The sequence below is a fragment of the Clinocottus analis genome, unplaced genomic scaffold (genome assembly GCF_023055335.1).
Source record: "Clinocottus analis isolate CAN_PGR_092001 unplaced genomic scaffold, fCliAna1.0.p SCAF_9, whole genome shotgun sequence".
In the NCBI taxonomy this organism is placed as follows: Eukaryota; Metazoa; Chordata; class Actinopteri; order Perciformes; family Cottidae; genus Clinocottus; species Clinocottus analis.
In genome coordinates, this window is record NW_027176251.1 from 21,082,086 (window position 1) to 21,107,665 (window position 25,580).

The window sequence follows — 25,580 nt, forward strand, 5'->3', positions numbered from 1 at the left end:
ACGCTAAATCAGGAGAGGAGAGAGTCTAACTCTTCATGGAGCCTCCAGTGATTCAGGTTTCTCTCCTTTCTGTCTCAGAGCAGCTCGAGCCCTCGGGTGCTATCAATTCAGAGCTCAACTCCAGAGTTTGCGAAAATCAATTCCTCACTTATTCTGCCGACACCGAGAGCTCGCTGATCCACGGGTTTTGAGTGTGAGCCTTTTCGATTGTAAATCAGCGCGAGGAGGAGTCAGCCTGGCGTCCGTACAGGAAGCGCGAGGACCGCTGAGCGCGTGACGGCAGGTGAACACGTGATGCGCTAGAGGGAGACCCACCGGCTCTGAAGAGGGCTCCGGCGGCGTAGTGCATGGCCAGAGCGTGCACCAGCTGCCGGGCCGTGGTGCACAGCGGCCCTCTCTCGAACAGAGAGAAGGAGAGGGGCGTGTGGTCCGAGGCGATGTACAGCTTCAGGGAGGCGTGGATGCTGACCAGCAGGTTGACCGGCTGGATGGTCAGCCTCTGCAGCCGCACGGGGCGGACCAGCGCCTGCACCGCCTGCAGCACCTGCAGGGAACAGGTACAGTTTAACAAGATGAAGATATATAGATATATATACATCTAAGTATTCATTTCAATGGATCTGGATATTCCCTGTTTTAGGACCTACGAATAATTGATAGTTTCAGTATTGAGTTCGGAGATTCATAATAATTTTAAAAACATCTTGTGATACAGACTAAAGCTTCTTTTCTGCATCAGGTAACAGTGGATTCATTACCATAGGAGAGCCAAACATGAAAATATATATTTAAATGTCTACTATTGAGAGTAACTATAGTCAGAACAAATCAAATCCTGCAGCTGGAGGAGCAGCCCTCCCGTGGTGCCGTGTCGTTAACCATGATGAGGTTAACCCCTGCATGCTGAGTGCAGCTCTGTGGTGACGATGGGAGACGTCTCGTTGTGAAAGCAGCACCTGTTCAGGTAGGACGGGGGCCGAGCCGGACGCGGTGCTCCTCCTGCGGGGCCCCGCTGTGGCGGAGGCCACGGCGCTGTCAGGGATGTAGGTGTGGAACAGAGTCTTAATGTAGTAGACAAAGGTGTCCTCGAGGTAGACTCTGGCAGGTTGGAGCTCAAAGGTGATCTGAGGAGAAGACAATGCAATGAAGGGAGTACACACACCTGTCTCTGATGGAGATGTAGTGCACACTGAGACTGCTGTTACAAAGACAGGAGGAAGAAGCCAACCTCCTCCGCGGTGCATCTGTCCCCAGACAGCTTCATCCTCAGCTGCAGGAAACAAGAGCGCTTGAACTCCTCCAGGGCTTCGGGGGACTCCGTGGGGTTGGCGTCGCTGCTCCACGGGCCGCCGGGCTCGGCTCCCCCTCGCTGGTCCTGGCACAGCAGCACGGGGAAGTGGAAGCTCGCCCGGTTGTACAGCTGGTTGTCCACCTGCAGACTGGAGCAGTGGACCTCGATCAGAGAGGCGCCGGCCGTCAGGGCCGATGCGGACGCCGCCGCCGCCGAGTCGGGGTCAGCCGCCGCCGCTGCTGCTGGCTGCGGGGAGGCGGGCGGCGCCGGAGCCAGGGCGAGGAGCAGCTTGGTCAACGTGAGTCTGAGCAGCTCCACGGATCCAGAAGGGTTGGTGATGTCATCGCTCAGCACCACGCAGGCTTCACTGAGGAGGACCCTGCAGGACAGCTGAGGAGACCTGACACACAACAAGTTATTCACTCGAGAGTGTCATAAACACACGGAGGCTCTTCATTCGTTCCATGTCTGGCCTCCGTCTGTACTGCCTATGAGGGAGAACTTCAGGAGGTGTGTTGTGGGTCTGATGGTTTGCCGGAGGAGCAAACTGGTTCACGCTGCTTGTGTTGTGAATGTGCAGCAGCAGAGATCATTGATTACATTCACCCCGTATGTGATTATATTCATTTCCTGTTCTGTCCAAATGAAGAGGCAGTCCAGTGTGTTGATGTAATGGAATAAAGCTGCAATGCAATCTTCTACTGTACTACTTCCCCTCATGACAACACACGGGGCCTTTATTGCCCTCATGTGGTGCAAAATGATGCCCGTCTGCACGTTTGCAGCTGCCGCATGAAAACATTGCCGTTGAGCATAATTATGAAGCAAATTGGAGCGGGCGCAGTAAAGCAGAGGGGTGGAAACCTCGAGGTCAGGAAGAACAACATGATGATTTCTGATGGTTCAAATGTGCGTGGAGGACAAAACAACAACGACACACTAAAACAGCCGGCCGTGCTCGTGTACCTGCTGTGCTGGTCGATGGCGGCGTCCACGCTGCCCTCTGGAGCCAGAGACAGAACCAGAGCGCCTCGCTCGTACGCCACGTCGATGTAGAGGCAGCCGAAGCCCGGCAGGAAGACCACCTGAGCAACGGCACAACACGCAGCTCAGTGAGGAGGGTCGAGGCGCCCGGACGCCGCTGCAACTTCACGGCTCTTTACACTTTACACTGTCTCTCTGAACCTCCACGCTCCAGGTTCACAGCCCCGTCAGGGCAAAGAAAGGAGAAGTCATAACAAGTCTGACCTTTGACCTCTCAACCTCTGCCGCGGAGGCGAGACCCAGACTTCACAGTAACCAGAGACACACGGCCTCAACCTCAACCCCAACCTGCAGCCGGCTAGACACAACACACACACACACACACACACACACACACGGTTACCTGAGTGCCGGGGCAGTTGGCGTCGATGGGCTCGGTCCAGGCCGTGGAGCCGAGGGCCGAGCTGGTTTTCAGCAGCAGCGCGGGCAGCGTCTCTTTCTGCCTGCACTCTGGGAAACTGGAAAAGTGGTGGTAGAGCTCGTGGTGCAGGGAGCAATTGGCGGGCAGAGGACGGCAGTGGACCTCCGTCCTCGGAGTTTCTGTTTGAAGACAAGAGGAAATGGTGTAATCGGTGTACACGAGTGCACCGCCTCACGACCGTCCAGTCCAATCCGGGCATTTCCCCGCCTACCTGTGACCGTTTCCTTCAGCAGGATTGGGATAGGACACTTGTTGTGGATCAGCATCCGGGGACAGGGGTCCTCGTTCAGGATGATGTACGTCACGCCGAGGTGCTCCTGGTATGTCAGGACTATGCCCCTGCAAAACAAAACGCGACACCAGCCCATGAATAAACTGTGTGCCGACAGCTCGTGTCCCTCCTGGCTGAACAGAGCCGCCGAGGTGTCAGACGTCACGTTGGCGCTTCATCCGACCCGCAGCCGGCCGGTGACACAGCTCCTCTGTGTGTGTGTCCCTATTTGTGTTTCTATTTCTGGATGTGTGACGTATCACTTGCACACAGTGCAGAGAGCCAAGCTGGCCGGTCACACTGAAAAGCCCCACATGCTCACGGGCCGGTGTGGCTCGTCTCCTGTGCTTTCGGTGAGGCGAACTCGCTTTTTATTCGTTAAGTTAAGACGGAGCATCACAAGAAAAGAAAGAGAAAGACAGTAACCAAGACGAAGGAGAGAAAGGCATGAGAAGGACCGACAGTGGAAATGTTGAGGGCATTTCTTCCTCTGCTTCATCTGCAGTGTTTTACAAGCTGTGACCGGCAGCCGGCTTTGTGTCCCGTGCCAGCCGGGGGTTCGGTGCCCGGCTCTAAATGGGCCGTCGCTGCCAGGACGCTCCGCTTCACCCACCTGCTGCTCAGGCCGCCCTCGGAGTCCGGTTTCCCGGGAACGGACAGACTCTGCCTGGGGAAGTCCGGCCGGATGGGAGCGGGGAGGCTCCACGCCGCGGACCCGGGTCCCTCCGCCCCGCCACCGAGCCCGGGAAATAAGCTGAAGAGCATGTGTTTGCGCGGCAGAGGGAACTCCACCGATCCCTGGACACCGGTTTGGAGGAGGTCCCAGCACGGCACGGAGCAGGGTCGAGCCAGGGACGAGTCCTCACGGGGAGCCAGGCTGAACAGAGACGTCTCTGGCAGCTCACAGGCCTGAGGAGAGGACGAACACATGATGAGCACAGGGAAGGAGAACTGAGATGAAAGGAACAGAGAGAGAGAGAGGAAGAGGAGGATGTATGAGGGGAGTGGAAAGAGAAAGAGAAAGAAGAGGTGGGGAGGAGAGGCAAGAAAGAGGGAGTTGAGAGAGAATAAAAAGGGAAATGAGCAGACGATGAAGGAAAAACAGAAAGCAACGAGAGACACAAGTGAAGACAAAACAAAATAATAGAAGTGATGAAATGAAAAGAGAGCGACAGACGGCAAGTAGACAGTGGTTGTGTCAGAAAGAGATATGAGACATGAGATGAGATATGAGACGAGATGAGACAAGAGACATGAGAAATGAGACATGAGACATGAGATGAGATGTGAGAAGAGACATGAGATGAGACATGAGATAAGACATGAGACATGAGACGAGACATGACATGAGACATGACATGAAATGAGACAAGAGACATGAGACGAGACGTGAGATGAGACATGAGATGGGACATGAGATGTACATGAGATGGGACGAGACATGAGATGAGACATGAGATGAGACATGAGACAAGACATGAGATGAGACATGAGATGAGACACGACATGAGACATGAGACGAGACATGAGATGAGACATGAGATGAGACACGACATGAGACATGAGACGAGACATGAGATGAGACATGAGACAAGACATGAGATGTACATGAGATGGGACGAGACATGAGACATGAGATGAGACATGGACATGAGACATGAGACAAGACATGAGATGAGACATGAGACAAGACATGAGATGAGACACGACATGAGACATGAGACGAGACATGACATGAGACATGAGATGGGACGAGACATGAGACATGAGATGGGACGAGACATGAGTGAAGAAGACGAGTGGCTCCACCGCTGGAGCCTCGATCCCTTCGTGCCCTCTCCTCTCCCACCGAGCTTACAGATAAATTGGTAGCAGAGGAGCCCTGCTGTGCTGCTGGAGCAGCGAGGAGCTGAGGACTGCAGGGATTAGCACTAAGCATGATGAATAGAGCGACTAGAAAGGCATTCCTCTCCTTGTTTGTGGTCTGTGTTATTGTTAAGCCCATCGCCCGCCATTTAGTTTTTTTAAAGCTCTTAAACAAAAAAGAAAAGAAAAGGAGTTTTCAGTCAATTAGTGGCTACTGGCAGGCTCTGCCATCCTCTCAGAGGATCTGAAGGCTCGTTAAATGACATCACTGCATTGTTGCTCTCTTTGGGGACAAGCAGCAGATGAAAGCGAGCGGGGAAAAAACCTGCATCCAATTCTGGGTGTTTGTCTAATGTCCCGATGAAGTGCCATTGCCACATGGTGAAAACGGTGGAGGGGGAGCGAGAGAGAGAGGAGGGGGGAGCATGATCTGATGGAAAACGGCTCGCTGCGTCTGAGCAGTGTGTGTGTGTCTGTGTGTCTGTGTGTGTGTGTGGCAGCGCTGGGGCTGGATGTGTGTGAGTAATGCACGCAGGAAACATACAGAATGTGTGACGCTTCAGACACCTCAGCGGGACAGGGAAGACACGATGCAGGCCCACACACACACACACACACACACACACACACACACACACACACACACACACACACACACACACACACACACAGAGTTGGCAGGTGTTAGCCCAGCCTGAGACGTCTGAACCGATCCCGCACAAGCAGTTGTTTTAACTGTTCAAATGAAGGTGGAGGGCTGCACCTTAAGATGCAATTTCATATTTAAACACGAACAAAAATGACTCAGAGTTGAGACGAGTCGCAGCGCTGTTTTCCCGGAGAAGCGGCGCCCGTGTGAAGCGTCCTCTGAGGCGCTGGTTTGAAAGCAGAGCGAGCCGGTCACCTGGTCGTCGGCTCCCAGCGGCCGGGCGGCCAGCAGCGGCCGGCAGTGCACGGCGTGCGGGGTGTTGTTCACCAGGATGGTTCTGTCCTCGATCCGGAGGACCTGGATGCCGTGTCTCACCACGGACGACACGCAGAACTGACACAGCTGCGGAGGAAACGACGGACACCGAGCCGTGAGTGATCCAAACACTTTCATGGCGTTAATCTTAAGTCAGGGGCCGCCGCTTCACTCACCTTCTGCCGGCCGGGGAAGGGTCCCAGGGTGATGTCGGCCTCTACGTATCCCTCCTCGTCCAGGGTGACCACCTCCGAGCCGGATCCCTCCTTCCATCGGGGGGACGTGAGGTCGTGGACCAGTTTGAGGGCCGTGGACTTGTGGACGGTGTTGGTGTCGGCCCAGTAGATGCCGATCTGGAAGGCTTCCTGGACGGAGGGAGGGCAGTGAGGGAGCAATGAAAGGGTGAGAAGGAAATGCCATGGCGGCGCTCGGGAGTCAAATCGTGCTGTGGACACGGCCGCATGCCGGTGTCGACCTTCAGCGGGCCGCTCGGCGCCGAGCTGCTGCCCGACAGCTCCAAGTTGAGCTGAGGAGAACTCCGTTAGCCTCACCTGAAGCGACCCCCAGACGCCGCTCGGTCACCTGAAGCTCTGCAGCCGGCGGCGACACGAGCAGCGGACCTTCTGCCGTCAACCAATCAACTCTGGTCCCAGCGGAGACCAGATCTTCATTTGTTTGTATTTCATTTCCTTCTGCACATTTACAACTGTGTGTTTGTGTTCGTCTGAGCTGACCCGTACCCGCTCTTGTTCTCTGACACGCTGCAGTGTGTGTGTACGTGTGGGGGGAAAGAAATCATCTGCAGACCTCTGCTTCTGATCTGCCCGCAGTGTTGGGTGACGGAGCTTGGCTGCAGATAAAGACCGAGGCGGGGAACATTGTTGTAATGCAGCTCTGGTGGACGGCCGCGTGCGCATTACTCAAGATGAGGGAAGAGCTGGCTTCACCATGAAATGCCACAAGAAGGCCGACTTCCAGGTCTTGATCTCAAAACAAAGCACTTCTTCAGCGCTGAAGATCACTGTGGATCAGCAGGCTCTGACATGAGGACGGCATACAGAACCAGACATATGTTCACAGGCCAGTTTTAACCCGATGGGAAACACTGATGTAACATGACTTGAAGTAGAATAGTAAACGGTAAGTATTACATTTAAACCACCAGCGTGCTGCTGTGTTCCTCTGCTAACCAGACTTATCTGTCCAAACCTCTGATCCCGTCAGACGTTTGTTTTAAAAAGGTTTTTTGCGACAGACGCCGCGAGAGCTCTCAGTGACTTCGATCAGTCTGTGTTTGAAGAACTGAGCTCGAGGGCTTCCTGAGCTGTCTCAGGTACAACTCCTTGTCTTCTGCGCCTGCACAGGGATATTTCTAAAGAAAACGACCCGATGAAGCTCCTGTCCTGATTCATGTTGAAGCCTTCGTCACAAGCCGAAGGCTCAGCGTTGGGCGGACATGGAGGCGTAAGGACAGCCTGGGACGAGACGTCAGGGCGTCTTAAGTTGATGTTCGGGACACATTTCCATACCTTGAAGTTGGGCGGCACGATGACCTTGCCGGCTGGGATCTGCAGCATGATGCTCTCTCCCTCAAAGAGCCAGAGGTCCCAGTGGGAGTGGTTGGCCAGCAGCGCCCAGGGCAGCAGCTCCACCAGCAGGGTGTTCAGCCCGGTCTTCCAGCAGGAGAGCTTCACCTGCATGGGACTGTCCCACTGGGCCAGGGGCTCCAGCACGGACCTGTGTGGAGACAACGCACCGTTACACAATCCTCCCTCCGATGCCGACGCCAGCACGCGGCCGGAAGCAGCGGACGCGCTGTCTTCACGGTACAGAGGATGCACACAGTCGTCGCTCTGGGAGAAACCACGCAGACATGAGGAACACATGTCTCTGAGCTTGTTCCTCATGTCTTCCTCTGCTGTGATGGCGTGCACATAGACAGACACACAGCTACCTGTAATGCAGTATTGATAAACAAGCATTATTGTCAGCTTGGTAATAAAGCTAATTTATGCTCAATTACTTACAAACGTCCCGGTCTACTCAGAGTAATTCATGTACGGACATGTTTTACAGCACTGAAATGTGTCGTACGTAAACAAACAATGGCGACGCAGACAAACGAACGCACAAATGACAGCCTAAACAAACACACAGAAGAAAAGGTCTGCAGACAAGTTACGCAATGCAAACAGATACAGTCGACATGGCATCTGGGAGCACACACACACAGACACACACACACCCTGCAGCTCTAACCCCAACCACTACAAGCTGTGTGTTTAATGGATGTGGAGGTGCTGCCTCTCTGCCTTTAAAAAAAATCCACTTTTACCACTTTCAACTTGCGCTGCCCCTCAGAGACACAACCTTCACACAGCTGGAGACACCGAGCGCAAACACATCACACTGTGGCTTTCACTGAAGGCCTGAGTGTGTGTTCTGACTCCTCACGCTTCTTTTTTCTCACAGCTTTCCCGCCTCCTGAACAATATGTCTGTATTTCTGTCACTTCCTTGATGGCGATTGGCCGAACCCGACGCCAAACCCGCCACATCGCAGCCGTCTGTGTGTGTGTGTGAGACATTTGAAGGTGAGCAGTGTGAACGGCGGCGTTATGAGTGTGTCTGCGCGTGCGGGGCAGCGATGTGCCGGCGCGCACGTGGAGAGCGCAGAACCGCAGGCAGACATGTGGCCCACAGGTCCAGCAGAACGACCCGCTGGGACGCGGCGCCGCAGGCAGCGCATGTGGCTGCTATCAGGCTGTGATTGCTCTGTGACAAAAGATGATTACCAGAGTGACATTTTGCGGACGGATCCACATGTGTGTGCTTCCCCCGATCGTGTACGGACCGGCGTGCACGGCGGGCCACATTTGCACTCATGCGCGACGGCGCGCACGCCGCACGCCGTCGCCAAGCCCTGCCAAGATTCTTGAACTGCACGCGAGGCCCTGTGACGAGTGTGAGAACGCCAGACCGAGAGTGAGTGACAGCGCCCAGATCGCCGGTCCGCTGGGACGACTTCTGATGCTCTGCGTTGTCCTCGCCGTTAACGGTTTTATGATGTGAACAAAGGAGCCAGCAATAAAAAGAGAAGCCTCCCTGATTAAAGGGTTCGCTTGCACAACTTTGTGCTTTGGGGACGCTGCACACACTGAAAACACACCATGACATTTGTGTTATAAAATCCAACAGTGGGATTTAACGCTTACCGCAGAAGCGCTCCAATAAAGATGGCAAAGAATAACACATGTTGGCTAATTACAAAGCATGAGAAGGTGTCGCGGTGCGTTGCTGTTTGTTTCGAGCGTCGATCCGACTCACAACTCGCACGGCGCGTCATTACTTCTGCTCGCTCCTTCTTGTTCATCCCACACTAAACGCCTCAAAGTCTACGACGCACTGAACAGCAGCTAGCGGGGGAAAGGTGGTGGTGTGTGTGTGTGTGTGTGTGTGTGTGTTGGTTACCTGTCAGCATCGGTGGCGGTGTAGGGCCACGGCGGCCCTTCGGGGGTCCTCGGCCCGTAGAAGTCGGCCAGGATGTGCTCCAGGTTGTCCTCGCCGCCGCTCTTGTTCACGATCTGTTTGATGAGGCCGGTGGAGATGGGCACGGCGCAGTGCGACGCGTCCACGTCCTCCCTGAAGAGACGGGGGACAAACACCGCATTTCACCAACGAGACGAGCGCCATGCATCCAGGCGCCTCCGTCGACTGAAGCACGCGCCATCTTTACCCTCAACCTGCACAGTCACCTGGCGTCCCGCGTGGTGGACGGAGTGATGGATGAGATGAAAACCTCCACCCTCGTGGGGTCAGACAGGCACACGGCTGTGGACCCTCGCTGCGTGGTTTTTGACAGCGCGTTCACTTCTTCTCCAGCCAGAAACGACCCGACCAGTTTTGTATTTATACTTCACTGAAGAACAAGACGTCTCTCGACAGCAGCGGACTCTTCCCATTGTTCACAACAATCAACGCGACCTCCGGCTAAACTCTGCTGTTGCCCCCGAACCCTCGGCGAGGGCTTGAATCTGCCTCTAGTTTGTTCCTGTTCCCTTCCTGACATGCAGTCTGCTCTTACCAGCACTAATGCAGGAGGATCAGAGAGTAAGCTACACGGCAGTAAATAATCCTGCTGGATACCTCGGCCCCAGACTCTGGTCAATTATGGCTGCAACACAAACACAAACATAAAGAACCAAATCCAAACTGTAATAGCTTCTTCCCTTTTCTCTGGGCTGAAGCCAGGCGGCCCGCTCACCCACAGCAGTTATTAATAGAGCTCATTGTGCTATAAGAGGAACACGGGGACTGTTTATGGACAGCGGAGGTCCTCGAGGTGCTGACAGGAAGCTTTTCATCCAGTTCCTGAGGCGGGAGGAGTGCAGACCTTCAGCTTTCTGATGTGGTGGCCGGTACGAGGGGAGCGGGACGTTCAGACCCGTCTGTGTCTCTGCTCTCCACCTCGTCCATTAGAGCCCACAACTATGTGTAATTACAGGAAGGAAAGACGAGCTGTTGACCAGCGAGCATCGAGATGGGATCCGTCCTGGGGGTTTGGGGTTTGGGGGGATTGCTTGTGTGCATGTAGGAGATGTGTGTGTGTACGCGAGTGAAGGTCCGTTTACAGTTGTGGCTTGTACTGTGTGTGTGTGTGTTTGAGGATGGCGAGGCAGCGGGTGTGTGTGCGTTCACAGTGTAGACAGGGGACGGACTGTAAACACGAGGAGCGCTGCGGTCGCCAACCAGAAAGACACTGAGCTGTTTCTGAGCTCGCTTTTTGTTTTGCGTGCACAAAAAAACAAAAGAGAAGGATTCATCTAGAACAAGCACAAGGGCCAGATATCTTCCCAGTCGCTGCACGGCCGCTGTGGTTCCTTAATGGCAGCTGGAATCAAAACAAACTTTGTGACCGGATATCCAAACACACAACGGTTACAGCAAAGGAAGTCAATTACACTCAACGTTTCAATCTGTTTATTCGGCCACGAGCTGCTACCAAAACGGGCCGACGTGTCCTTCACGGATCCGCATAAAACAACATAGATTACAGATGTACGGCTCGCGAACACAGTAGGAACAACGAGGACGCGACATGGACACATGTGGGACTGGTTTCCCCCCGGGGCCACCCACACAGAGACATAAACACTGGTGTTACCGAGACACACGTTGGGCTGAGGCCACTGTGACGCGACACACCAGGCCGGAGACGTCACCAGACTGCACCACCTACACGAGAGTCGCTTCCACGCGCAGATTTCCGGCGTTTGGGCGGCCGGTCGGCTCAGCGGGGCCGCCGCTGTCTCTCACGAGCTCAATATGAGAAGGTGTGAACACACGCTGACAAACCGGGCGCAGCGGTGATGTATGCGACAGACCCGGCCCGTGATGAAGTGCCGACTGTCACACTTGCGCTGGCACGTGGGCCGCTAAGACAACGACGGACGCAGACCACACGCCGGAGCCGCGAGCACGCGTGTGCGCGCCTCGATCCGCCCACGGAAAAAACACGTGTGCAGTGCACGCAATCCAATCCGGGGGCGAAACCCCTGCTCTCCTGGAGGGGCCGCGTCTCAACGAGGTGTCGGCACGGTCCCACCTGACATGGTGGAGGTGGGAGTGTCAGCGTCTCAGCTGCTGCCAACTTGGCTTCCTGCCCCCTGCACTGCGCCCGGGTTCCCTTGGACCGGCTCTCCGTGTTGGCTCACGGAAATTGAAAATGTGGTGCGAAACAATCTTGAGTAAGTGTCTCTCCGTCTTTGTTACGTCGGGGCATTAAAAAAAGGACTCTGCGGTGCTGTGCGGCTGCGAGCTGATGACATAATATGACGCCGGACTAAAAGTTTCCTGCTGAACGGCGGCCATCTTGGTCATGAGGAACGAGCGAGGACGGAAGCTGCTGTGGGTCACGCGGACCTTTGTGCTTGGTCCTTCAGGGGAGAAAGATCTTCCTTTTGCCTTCAACCCGGTGAAAACTCTGGAACCAGTTTAACTCCAGACCTCTTTTCCCTGTTTGAGTCGTCGTAGGAACCCTGAATTAATTCCAATACTTGTGTTTATTGTGTGTATTTGTTCAGCAACATCTCAGGAAAAAAATATATATCTGCGAAAAAATCACTTTTAAAAGATGTTTTGATGGTAACTATGAACATCCAGCATGATATGAGCCAGATTCCCCAAAAAAGCCTCCTGGAGCGTCAATAAGACACCTTTATGGAAAGATTAGGACCTAAAGAATCAGAACCTGAACAACAATCACAATAAAACAAAGTTTTGTCCTGTTAGGAAGGAGATTCAGTCCAAAAACTGTGTCGTTCGGTTCAAAAATGGAAAAGAAATACGTATTTAATGCCAAAAGATTGTCTGAATGGGGCATGCTGGGACTTAAAATGGCCGCAGGAGGATTTTCACACGGTTTCCAAAAGGTTCAAGGTGGTACAGGGATTGTAATGTACTCGATGGTCTCCATGTGGTAAAGCTCGTGTCTTTTTTTAATTTCTTCTTACCTGGCCTGGAAAGTCAGGTGGTGCGTGAGGTCGGCCTCGGTGTTCAGCAGGGGGTCCTGGTGGCCCCGCCCACAGATCAGCTGGCTCTCTCTGAGCCCCAGGCTCCTCTTCTCTATGTGGACCGTGACTGGATCTGGCAGGTGGCTCTTCATGACAAACAGCGGACTGAACACCACCTGAAACAGAGACAGACACACACCATGTGCCTCTGGGCTGCGGTGGACGCTTGTTGTCTGGATGACGGGGCTGATGGGTAAAAAGGACATTTTCGGGACGACGGGTGGTTTTGTAATAATTGCACGGCTTCACATTGCTGGAGCAAGAGAGGAACAATGAACACTGTGTGTGTGTGTGTGTGTGTGTGTGTGTGTGTGTGTGGACTCACCACTCTCTGCTGCATGTGAGAGCCAGGTTCAATTGTGATCAGAGTGCACCAAACATAGAGCAGAGAGCCGCTGGAGCACGGCACCTGAAAGACACAAACCTGCAGTTATTTGTGTTGTGACTGACCTCCAGGCTGTACGCGCTGCAGAAGACAAAGATTGATCTAGGCCTCTGGAGAGCAACGGGACTGTTTTTCTTTGTGGTTGCAGACTAAGAATATGGATATTTTACGGCTTTATGGCCTCGTATTCACAGACTGAATGTTTATAGCCTCCATCAGTGACGCATTATCATGTTCTGTCCTGTTTCTTGGCTTCTTCCAGTAGTTTAAAGTTTAAGTCTCCCTAAAGCGCCGCGACGCCATAACATGACAGGACATTACAGCAAGATCTCAACGCGCTCGCCAAAGGGCTGAGCGCTGCTAACGTGTCGCTGGTGTCGGTCCCGTCCTCCTCATTCCAGGCGTGGGAGCCAAGGCCCATTACAAGCTGGTTCATGACGGACTTCATGTACTTGTTGGGGACAGAGAGAGAGGAGCGGAGGGACCGGTGAGGTTTAGGAGCGTGGGCCTCGACAAAACAACCCCCTCAGGGCCGTGCGGGGTGAGGTAGTCCAGCTTTGGAAAACAGACACTCCACCAAAAAGGTCGAGACGACCTCCTGCGCTTTGTCAGAGGAGAGGACGATGCTGAAAGTTGGAGTTGAGGAGGAGGAAGGTGAGATATGAGGAAGAGGAGTGACCTCAGATGGATTGCTGGTTAATCAGGAGACGGATGAGAAGAGAGAGAGGCCGGAACAGGTGGAGGAGCCCAATGCCAGGGGATGAAGTCAATAAAGGAGAGGAGTGAACGCCACGAGAGAGACGAGCGAGCCAGTGTGTGGGCGAGCGAGACGGGGGGGAGAGAGAGAGAACTATCAGGAGACAAAGATAAAGAGATCTGAGGACTCGGCTACCAGTCCAGGCTCTCGTTCCTCCAGACGTGTAATGAACGGCTGATCAGAGGAGAGGAGATAACAGCGGCGTCAGGGATGTTCACGCCCGCACACGGGAGCAGCGTGGACACTCATGAAGGACGGAGGCAAAGAGAGAAAGACGGACAAAGACGGGAAACAAAGACAAAGACAGAACAGGAGCGAGGGCCGCCGGAGGCAAAGGAGCGGTCGTCTGGCGCCGGTCCAGCGGTGCGAAAGTGCCTTCAAAGCCTCTCCCCGTGCCCACGTATCAGCGAGTGTTTCCTGTCTATGGTTAGCGTTGTTATGAGAGAGCGTAAACTGTATTCCTGCCTCTCATCACGGTGCGGCTGCAGGGCTGCAGGCCTTTGTAAGCCTATCTGAGGGGACGATCGCAGCCTGATCTCCCACCGTGAGCCGCTCTGCCCGGTGGCCACCCAGGAGGAGAGCATCCGGACGCGGTTGGTGGTCCAGACCCGTGTGTGTGTGTGTGTGTGTGTGAGAGGCTGGAGGGGTTAGAAGCAGTGGTGCGGGTGATGTGTGTCCTTTTAAAACAACATTCAGAACCAGTTACAGGACGTCAGCTCAGAGGTGAGTTTGCGTCTCCGTACCTGCACAACAGAGCTGCCGTTGCCCTTCTCCCTCCTCTCCAGCTGGACGTCCTGGGACCAGTCCTCGTCCCCCATGGCCCTCACGCACAGCTCCGTCATCTCGGCGTCCTCCAGCACGTAGGAGGGCAGCTTGGCCCCGGCCTCCAGGCAGTCGCAGTGCTCCCTGACCACCGTCTGGCCGTCGGGCCCCACGTAGTGCTGCACCACCCGCAGCTCGATGTCCTGCGTCAGGTAGCTGCACATCACCTGCCGGCCGCAGATTATGACCTGGGAGATGTTACAGGGGAGAAGAACAGCCTGTTGATCCCATAATGTCCTCCAGAGAAGATGCTTCACGCTGAAAACTACAACACACTCATGAGTTTCACTCCAGCTGCAGATCTACAGCGTGGTAAGCCTTGTTTTTCATGAAAAAACTGCTGTCCAGCAGTAGTTACAGTAGTACACGACAGTATTGTAGGTTTATTTTCTCAGTGCACAGCTCTTGTCTCCAGGCCTGCGGCGGCGCGGCTATGCAGCTAGTTAACAGATTTCTTATCCAATCACATTCCACCTGTGTGTCTCTGTGGTGGAAAGGCGGGTTGGACTACACGGTGACAGCCTGCTGGGGTCTGTGAGTGTGTTTCCTCACAGAGACGAGGACCCTGACTGCACACGCCGGTGCAGCAGGTGGCAGCATGCACCGAGTCAAGATGGCCGCCATTTAAACTCGAAGCAGCAGCTAAGGGACTGAAGCACAGGTAGAAAATCCACAGCTCGCCCTGCCGTCCAGGTCTAGTGTGAGTGAGGCTGAGCGTGTGACACATGGAGGACGACCCCCCGTCCTCTGCGGCCGCGTCCCGCTCTGAGGATACGTGTCGTGTGATTTGGATGCGACCGACACTCAAACCCGAGACGTAAACTGAGTCTGGGACAGACGGGGAAGGAATGCGAGAGGTCGAGTCTGTTTGGTCTGCAGGACCGGAGGCAGACATGCGCGACACTCGACACTGTTTACATAACACAGTGTCACCGCCGCAACCCGGCGGCATCTCGGCACATTTTCAGGGAGGCGGCGGCGGCGGCCCTGCAGCGCTGCCCGCGGTGTAAAAAGCGTCCGCGGCCGGTTCTGACGCCCCGCGATCCTCTTAGTGGATCGATGCGTTGGCTTCGTCTTCACGAGCTTTTGTTTGAGTGCCACGAAACAGATTATGAAAACGGACGAAAAGCAGACATTCTTGGTGTTGCTGGAAACCGGGCCTCCTTTATTGTGTGGTGTATTTTCACCACAAATATACTCAATTAAAATGTGTGGCCAGAACTGAGTCTTTTCCCTCTTCTGTAAATGAAATCCTGGTTGAGTAACGCTCAACGTTGGCCCTCTTTTTATTGCTTAAACTAACTCCGGTTTGTTTTATTAGTATTCTGGTTCACCTTCATGCTGATCTATGGAATTTAAATTGTATAACAGTGTTTTATATACCAAGAAAATAAAAGAAATGAGCATGACAAGCCTCTGAGAACTGAATGAACTCCATCTTGTGATGAATTAAGCTTCAGAACTAAATGTTCCTCTCTTGCATTATTTATATATTTCTCAGATATTTAAGAGATCTCGTGTGCTTCTCATCACAAGAGAACGAAACCCTCCATCCTTCCATCCGTACCTGCTTCTGGACGCCGTTGAGCTGCAGCACCTTGATGACGAGTGAAGCCGTGCGGCCTTTATACTGAATGGTCCTCAGCAGCGTGCCCACGTTGTCCACGCTGAAGGCCTCGGACCAGCGCCAGTTACCCCATCCCTCGATGCAGATGTGCAGCAGCTGCATCGCAGACACACACACACACACACACACACACAGACACCAGACATCAGAGGTTAGTCTCTTTGCCCTTTATTTATTCCAGAGCAGAAGGCAAGTAAACAGTCTCTGTTTAGAGGATTTTGGTCGGGCGAAGACGGGGGACAACAAAGTTCCTGTTTACTGGTGCAGAGCAGACCTGCTGCTGCTGCTGCTGCTGGGAAACAGCTGATGTGGAAGCTCCTTGTGTGTGTGTGTGTGTGTGTGTAGCGCTCTGGTCTCCACACGTCTAAATAAGAGGCAAACAGCTCGGCTCTCAACCTTCTCGGCTTGGTATCCGTCACTTGGATGTGGAGCTGGTCCTCGTGTGTGGCAAACCACCTTGAGACGGCGACATTTTTCCACACGGCTCCTCGCCATGTGGGGCAGCGCGAGCTGACAGACGGACACGAGATGACTCCATCTGCAGACGGGTGTTTCAGGTGCTTTCCTCACAATGCAGAACGTGCACGGCCGCAGCCTCGACATGCACGCGGCCTGCGGCGCGCCGGGCAGGTCAGGTGTCCGCACATCTGCGCTCCAGTGGGGTCGTGCGTGACGAGGAAAAAGCGAGTTGTCAAAACAACGTGAGCGTTGTCACGAGATTTCGGTCACAATACAGGAGCAGAACCAAAACTACGCGAGGAGATCTGAAGCCGCCGCCTGACTGAACGCTCCAACACAACTTCAAACTAGCGAGCGCTGCACAGGGAGGACGTGAGAAAAGACAAAGAATGCATGTAAAAGAGACGGCGGAGAGCGGGGGAGAGCGGGGGGGGGAGGGGCTCAGCCTCCCCCAGAGGAGTCGCATCTCGAGTGGAACACTGAAAAGCGTTTTTGAAGGTTTACACTTTAACCTGTCGCCTCAACGTGCCGAGCGTTTAGCCAATCCGACTGAAGAAAAACAAATTACCCCAGAGGTCAGAGGTCGCGGGGACCCTGGCCGGGACCTTCTATGTTCCTCCCCGCTGTCGTCTTTCCTCGCCGTTTGAAGGCGGATTTCTTTACAACAACATTCTTAATCAAAGCCTGAATCCACTTTCTCCTCCCAGTCGGCTGAGTGGAAATGACATAATTTCTCAGATCTCCGGCTCAGTGGACCTGCTCACGGGGGAAGTGGCAGCGTGGAGGTAACAGCCAGGTGGCAGAGGTCAACCGACAGCCTGGAGGCCTTCACACGCCGGGGGGTGGATCAGATGCAATCGTCAGAGATTGTTAACACGAGTTATACCATCGCAACATTTCTTTCAATCAAAGGCTTGAATAGATTCGTACAGGCAGAGGAACAGCTTCCAGGATCCTGCTGACCCGCAGGGGTCGGCTGAGGTCAAGTGTTAAAGTATTTGATCGAGGTTCTTTTAGTGAAATGCAGTAACTATTAGGACCCCTGGTAAATAGTTACACACTGCGTCTATCTAGGGCTTTTATTGTGAAAGGTAAGAACAGAAGGAGTGGATCTGTTGACCTTTGTCAAGGTTGAAAGGAGTGATCAAGTCTGTTGTTACGTACGGCAACGAAAAGTGTGTTAAAGCTGCATTCTCTCTCCTGACCACCAGGGGGCGACTCCTCTGGTTGTATAGAAGTCTATGCTTCATGTGTTAAAGCTGCGTTCTCTCTCCTGACCACCAGGGGGCGACTCCTCTGGTTGTATAGAAGTCTATGCTTCATGTGTTAAAGCTGCATTCTCTCTTCTGACCACCAGGGGGCGACTCCTCTGGTTGTATAGAAGTCTATGCTTCATATGTTAAAGCTGCATTCTCTCTCCTGACCACCGGGGGGCGACTCCTCTGGTTGTATAGAAGTCTATGCTTCATGTGTTAAAGCTGCATTCTCTCTCCTGACCACCAGGGGGCGACTCCTCTGGTTGTATAGAAGTCTATGCTTCATGTGTTAAAGCTGCATTCTCTCTCCTGACCACCAGGGGGCGACTCCTCTGGTTGTAAAGAAGTCTATGCTTTTTGTGTTAAAGCTGCATTCTCTCTATTCACCACCAGGGGTGACTCCTCTGGTTGTATAGAAGTCTATGCTTCATGTGTTGAAGCTGCATTCTCTCTCCTGACCACCAGGGGGCGACTCCTCTGGTTGTATAGAAGTCTATGCTTCATGTGTTAAAGCTGCGTTCTCTCTTCTGACCACCAGGGGGCGACTTCTCTGGTTGTAAAGAAGTCTATGCTTTTTGTGTTAAAGCTGCATTCTCTCTATTCACCACCAGGGGCGACTCCTCTGGTTGTATAGAAGTCTATGCTTCATGTGTTAAAGCTGCATTCTCTCTCCTGACCACCAGGGGGCGACTCCTCTGGTTGTATAGAAGTCTATATAAGTGACTCTACTTCTCTTGATGTATTCCCTCAGTAAACATTGTAAACATGAGTTTATGTCTCAATCTCTAGTTTCTAGTCTTCTTCTATACATCATGATGTATAGAAGAAGATTATTCATTGTGATGTGATTGGTTTATTTCTTTATTCGCGGCGCGACAGCGCAGAAAAAATTCAATCTGATATTTGCGTTCTGGGTGAAAGAACAAAAAACTGTTAAAAAGTGTATTTAGGCCTTAAGATTGAGAACTATTGATGATTCCCTAAACCATCAGCCAGAGGAAAAGTCTAAAAACAACTGTGAATGTGTGTTTTCTCCTGCTGCTCCTCTCTGTCGGTGCTGGTTGATGGAAACATGTAAAATCTTCCTTTACTCCCCGTCTTTAAGCGTTTGAGGCGCTGCGTTGGTGTTAATTACAGTCAGAAAGCTGCCCTGCCTCTCAGCTCCATCTGCAAGGAGCCAATTTGTTATTTCAACACTTCTCCCTCCATTAACCCCCCCCCCCCCCCTCGCTGTGGCTCAACTTGACCTTTAAGGGAGAAGTCATAATAACTTCTCTCCTCCGACTTCAAACAGCCAACGCCGCTCTTGTTTTAATTCATCACCGCTCTGACTCAAGCAAGAAGAAAACAACCCGGCGGTGACACAGATGGAGTGGACACGCAGGATAACAGGAATGAATAATAAGAAGCTGCTCTGCGTCTTTGTGACGTATTCAACTGTTGTGACACTGAGACAATCCAGTCAGCCACATGTGGTGTTTTTCATTCCCGGCCTCGCACTCACAACCTCCCCAACAACAACACTGCAGGAAGAGGAGCCACAGCCCAGTTAAAGGACGGGTCACACGTTCAAGTCGAGAAACAGCATTTAACCCGTGTAGACCCTGGAGGGGTCGCGACCTCTTCCCCCTCGGAGGAACCCCAAATTAATCCCAGTACTTGTGTTTATTGTATGTATTTGTTCAGCAAAGTCTTGGACTTTGGGCCCAAATGTCTCCATCGCCGGAGTGGAGGGGCGCGCTCAGTTGTCAAGTTAAAGTGGGATTAACCTGCAGATTACACCGCTGCCAGGAGAGAGAGGCAAATTGAATTGAATTTTTCATTCCATCTGTGTATATACTTTCATATTGCTACTTTATTCTTCTTTACTGTTTTGATTTGTATTCACTGTGTGTCTCCTGTGAGCTGCTGTAATCCTGTAGTTTCCCCGCTGCGGGACGAATGAAGGATTATCTTTACTGTGTGATCACTTTTTAGACTTAAAGCGACTATGAACCATTTATGTTGTGTTGATTCTGGCGGCCCCTGTGGACAAAAGCGGTAGTGTTTCAGAGCGTCATGTCAGGTCGGTGTTCCTCAAGGTAACTTTCTACTGCTTCATCCTTCAGTCATTAACAACCACATCGACCCGGACACTCGACCCACATACCTGGACTGAAACAAGTGGAACACAGAAAGTATGAAGACATCATTTATATTTGTTCAAAAGGCCAAACTCTTTCAGTCAACATGTGAACTGCAGTCATCAATTGTCTCTAAATCCACTGTGTAAATGTGACGCTCTGACTCGTATCTAGAGGAAAACAACATTTTGAGTAAAACCAGCCGTAGCTTGTAATCCCACAAGCTAAATAAGTCTCTTTATCTCACTTCCAAATAAATCTTTTTAAAAACTCCCACGCTCACCCTCACACACACACACACACACACACACACACACACACACACACACACACACACACACACACACACACACACACAGGCGCTGAGTTGAGGACTTTTTGTCCAAAACCAACTACGAACCCATCTGTCATCTGATGGTATTACCCAAGTTGGGTATTGAGTGTGAAAGCAATGTGAAATCTCAATCTCTCCTCGTTTCCCTGCACTCCCAGAGGAGGGCTTGTGATAATGGCTGGCTGATGGCGCACACGTCGCTTCCAGCACATTACTGGGCTCTGGTACCGGACCGATCTGCAGGGGGATCATTAAAGCTGAGTGATTGCATGGAGCCACACAAAGCACTTCCCTCTGACCGCACTGTAACGTCTGCTATCTGTTCCTGCTGATAGGGAGCGGACTGGACCCGGGTCATGTCACAGTGACGCCGGCCAACAGCACAATCAGTCGTCCAAACTCTTGGGATGTAACTTGACCAGTGGTATTGATGTGTGTGGAAGGCTGAGTGATATAATAAACCTCCAATCATTCATCCATAATCTTGAGAAATGAACTGTCCAATGACGAGTCACTGATATGGCTTTGACAGCACCTCCAGGCCTCGCATCACCGTGGAGCTTCTCAGTGACCGGTTGGTCCATGGAGACGTACCCGCCGATTGATTCAACGATGGGACGCTCCTTCCCTGACTCCCTGGATGACTGGCCTTGTGGCGGTCAAACACCGGTGAGATGTGAGAGTCTGTTCATTACCATGACACCGCGGGTTCACTGGATCCAATCTGCTTGAATAAGCCAGAGGCTGCAGGTGACGCAGTGAGCTGGTGACTAACCCCGACGTAACGAGCAGCACCTGTCTAGAGCAAACACCAGAGGTCAGAGGGATGACGTCAGGGTCACGCTGGGACCGCCATGCAGACGTGGTGTTAACTTGTGAGAGCCGCCGCCCATCTGCGCTGTGAGCTACAGTCGGTGAGTCAATCAACCGACCGCATTCCTTCACGGGGGCGATGTCATGTCTACGGCCCGGTCCAAAGCTTAAGCCCGTCCCGAGGGAACACCCTGAGCATTTCCAGTACGAGACGCTCAGATATCAGTCCGTCATAACCAAAAAGCCATGACTGTTCACTTCCTGGTCCACGCGGAGGCATTACCTCACTCGAGTGGCAGAGATTCAAGCGTCTGCTTTGATAATGTGGGCGTGAAGCAGAGATGAACAGGGAAACACAAAGAGCTGGATAGACGTGCTTTCTGTCTCTCACACACACACACACACACACACACACACACACACACACACACGCCGCCATACAACCCCTGTCCTCTCGCCGACAGGACGAGTTCCTCCTGCCGCTGCGACCGCTGTCCGTCTGCTGTCCTCGGGCAGGAATGTGCTCGAGGTGCACATAACACACATCTCGTGTCTGTCCGCAGCCGCTCAGCGTTCCTGGATGCTGCAGAAGACGGGCCGACAAAGCCGCAGCGGTCGTCTAGCCATTAGTGCCATTCCTACGGTTCGTCTCAGACTATAATGGAAGAGTTGAGACTGAGACATGGAGGAGAAGGATAAACAACACCAGTAGCTTCACGCAAGTTTCCATCACAGGCCCGTGGAGAGCCTTAAGATGGTTTGCTTACCAATCAATTCCACCCAAAAAAGTCATTTACCAAAGATATACAACAGACGGACAAGTCTTTGTAGTCGTATTCAAAGTCATGGGCGTAGCTCAGACGAGTGGTTTAGGAACAGAGGCCTGTTTTGTCTACTGGAACAACGTTGGGAGCAGGGAGCTAGCTAGCCACCTAACAAATGAGAACCAGGTTTAAAACCCAGACAACAAAAGAAGTTGGATTAGGTTGTCCTCTGGGAAAGGAGAGAAGTTGAATGGGTTATGGAGAGACACAACAGCATCCCTTCCAGGGCGGCGAGGGCCCAAGTAACATGAGGGTGTCATGGTGGCTTCAACAGCTGTCTGCGTCGCCTCTCTCCTCCTTGGCTCGCTCTCTCCGACTGAAGCAGCGAGGCGGCGCGACATCAAAGCCCAGATTTGCAAGTCTAAGAAGCGGTTTGAGAGCTGGAAGAAGGTACAGAGAGACAGCATTGTGTGGGTCCGCGGTTGACAGACGAGACGCTAAGAGGTTCACGCTCGACTCGCAGCGCTGCATGGTCCTCCCTCTGGTTCTCCACCAGGCATCTCAGACATGCAGGCCTCCAGGAGACGCAGCAAGTGTTCACACTGAACGGAGGGAGCGACAAAAGGAGCGCTGTCTGAGAGGATGGAGGCTTGTGCACCGCACGCCGGGGGTGAAAGAGTCAGTCGTCGGGACCGTGTCTCAGTGGAAAGAACACAGAAAAACAAAGGCCTGCCCTGGGCTTCTGGTGAAGTACAACACAGGGGAACTATTATATATATAATACGTATACAGTGCACACAGAGGCATACACGCGTTTTCACCCACGGGGTGTTGAGACTGACATCCACCCAAACATCCATCCTTTCTGCTCGTTTGTTCCTGGTCCTGTCATCGTATCTCAGCCCGACACGGGACAGAACACCTGCAGGCTAACACATGAGCACAGGGACTCAGACAACACAAGCACACAAATATACTGTGCAAACAGTGTGGGGAGTAACGGCCGAGGGACATATTGAGTTAAATGATCCAATAAATGTAGGAATCACTTTGTCCATGCAGACAGGCTGTTATGTGCTCCAATTTCCAATCGCTTCTCTCGTCAAAATCGATGAGCATTTCTCAAAGCAACCCGGGTCCGTCACGCCCACGAGCAGCCGGCCACGCCGAGGGAACGGAGCGCCTCTCCCGACACCCAGTGACCCAAAAGGTTGCATGTTCTTGATCACAGGAAGCGTAGTCACCAGCGAGCTCTGACCCGGCAGCAGCGTGTAACTCAGACAACACAAATGCAGTGTTTCCTCTGGTTGGACAATGCGATACGTCGCACAAACTAACACAAAGTCACACTTCACTGCAGGGAGTCGGTTCTCCACGATCAAACCACGAGCTCTCCCGCTGAAGAAGCGATGGTTAATCCTGTTAATCCTGATTGTGCAGTGAAACGGAGGCCCAGCTCCAGGACATGACCTCACACTCCTCCGGCCTCCAGCTCGGGTCAGAGCCGCTGTGACCCGAGTTCACTGGCTGACGCTGGACAGAAGGTTTAAGATTTTAAAACTCGCGATGGTATTTTGTTTGTTAAATGTGAGGATGAACCGTGTATGGCGAGCCGCTGCTCCTCGCGGCGTGACCACAGCGGCGCTGTCCGTGGTGCTGAACACACCTTCAATTACCAGATTCCTCCACACGCAAACACCACACGCTTTATTTGAGTGACTCACCAGGAGGAGTAACAGGACACGACAGGTAGCTCCTGGAAATATGAAAATATGAGCAGGAGCAGCGACAAAAACAATCATCAGGTTACAAACCGACACTTCAACTGAAAACCTACTGAAATAATTAAAGACAAAGCTGATGAAGTGTTGCATGGTTGTTGTTTTTTTTATTATAGATTTTTATTTGTACTTATTTACCTGCTTGGACTTTTTGGGGTGTTTTTCTTTCCTTGTGCACCTTCTTGTCAGACACGTGGTTGGTTTCTTGTAATCTTTCTTACTTTTTATTGCCTTTTTTGTTGAACTGTAGGAACAACTAAATAAAATATAAGTATAACAAAGCCTTGCTGTGTGTTCTCCCAGGTGTTTCCTCCAGGTGTCGTGGCGTCATCCACCGACCACAGAGATGCCTCCAAAAGATCTGACCGTTAAAACCATGAATGAATCTGATCTCCGTGCCGCTCGGGGGCCAAGAGATGGAAGATGACGAGCGGCAACGAGGGAAGAAGACACTGAACTCAGATGTGAAATCACAATTTTTGTGCTCTCGTTTCAAATGCACGTCAACCACAGACAAAGTAATGAAGCGCTTGTCAAAACAAAGCACATCGGCCACGATGAGAGACCGCATCACGGCGCTGACGTCACGGCGCGGCGCGGCTCGGTGAACTCGAATGCTTTGAGTGAGTCTGCTTTCACAACGCGGTGCAGGGTCATTAAAACATACCAACACTTTTTGTCATGTGGAGGCCGACCAGAAACAGTTCTGCTGCCCGAGCGGGGCCGCAGCGCGCGGTTTCAGACTCTTTGTTGTACTTTCAAGGCCAAGGATTTGACAGGGAAGATGAAAACATATTTTTTTTAAACTGCTAACACATTGACATGTTTAAAAAGATTTACATAGAAAAACAAATATGAGATTCTAGCTGCTCAGCTCTCATCAACATGATAATTAAATTAATCTCCTCATGTCAGAGGAAAAGCTTCCTCTGGGACAAACTACACAGGGAGAGGAATTACTCACATGTATATACACACACTCAAGAGTCACGACAGACCGATGGCTCATCAGATATACAACGCCGAATCAAAACAAAATCACAGCGAGTCAGTGAGAGTGAGAAAACAAAGGCTTCTAAACACTGAGCTCGGAAAGATGAGCGGGAACCAACCGCGCGGAGGAAAAACTGAAAAGCGAGCGGTGAAAGGTGGAGACTCACTGTCCTCCCTGCGCTTCTCATGGAAATGTTGGCCGTGGCAGCTGTGGTGGGAAGCTGCGCTTTGTTTGACAATGGTTGGATCAGGACCAAGTGGTGGGTTGCAGAGAGATGAGAATGGGTCCCCAGAATATTCAGGAGTCATTGATTTCAACAATTTACTGGCAACGTGAAGCTGTTGAAACTTCTTCTCTTCTGTCTTTGCGATATGAGATAAACACGAGGTCCAGAAGGTCTCGAGACGCGACCTATTAATCACTAATCAGGCAGCGCTGGAGGAACGGGCCCTCCAGGGACCGATAAGAACAAAAAGGCTCTCAAAAGGACAAACTCCAGCATGAGGCCCGTTGGGGAACGCGTCCAGTGGGCCGATGGAGACGTGAGGCTGGACGACCCAAACCCTCAACGCTAAAGACAAACACACGCAGTCATCCCGTGACCTCTGGCCTCTGGGTGTTGGAGTCTACGCGGCCGTTAGGAGACGGGTCAATCCTCAGAGAGCTTACAGCGATTTCGGGGACGAGCTGTCAGTGTTGCCGGCTTGGCAACTTTCTCGCGAGATTGAGCAACTTTTGGAGCTCGCGTTGCTCTGACCAGCTGCTCTGGGCCCAGAATTTAACACCAAACCATCTACAAATAGTATGAACCCCCTCATGAGCATACCTCCACCGTAATGCTCTCACGTTTACATACATTTGATTTATGAGGAGGAGAAGTGGACGCACCGCTGAGCTGGTCAGATTAACATCGAGCATTCTGAGCTGCTATCGCCCCAAAAACAAAGACAATAACGCGTCTATGTAGTTTGATTGTGTACTCACACACTCACTGGTTTCAAACAAAGGTCAAGCCGTGATCATGTGACATCTCACAC

General features: G+C 52.4%; 1 protein-coding gene across 1 annotated transcript in view; it reads right to left on the reverse strand.

Moving 5' to 3' along the window:
* Positions 1 to 25,580, reverse strand: part of LOC137780855 (intermembrane lipid transfer protein VPS13B-like) — a 297,025-nt gene that overhangs the window by 7,591 nt on the left and 263,854 nt on the right. The window contains exons 47-61 of the mRNA XM_068569155.1: positions 15,960 to 16,115; positions 14,314 to 14,580; positions 12,754 to 12,837; positions 12,369 to 12,544; positions 9,328 to 9,498; positions 7,387 to 7,594; positions 6,034 to 6,222; positions 5,798 to 5,944; positions 3,641 to 3,936; positions 2,968 to 3,095; positions 2,679 to 2,875; positions 2,258 to 2,376; positions 1,229 to 1,691; positions 957 to 1,124; positions 316 to 544 (exon numbers count right to left, since the gene is read on the reverse strand). Coding sequence (XP_068425256.1) covers positions 316 to 544; positions 957 to 1,124; positions 1,229 to 1,691; positions 2,258 to 2,376; positions 2,679 to 2,875; positions 2,968 to 3,095; positions 3,641 to 3,936; positions 5,798 to 5,944; positions 6,034 to 6,222; positions 7,387 to 7,594; positions 9,328 to 9,498; positions 12,369 to 12,544; positions 12,754 to 12,837; positions 14,314 to 14,580; positions 15,960 to 16,115 — 2,998 coding nt within the window. The remainder of the gene's footprint in view (positions 1 to 315; positions 545 to 956; positions 1,125 to 1,228; positions 1,692 to 2,257; positions 2,377 to 2,678; positions 2,876 to 2,967; positions 3,096 to 3,640; positions 3,937 to 5,797; positions 5,945 to 6,033; positions 6,223 to 7,386; positions 7,595 to 9,327; positions 9,499 to 12,368; positions 12,545 to 12,753; positions 12,838 to 14,313; positions 14,581 to 15,959; positions 16,116 to 25,580) is intronic.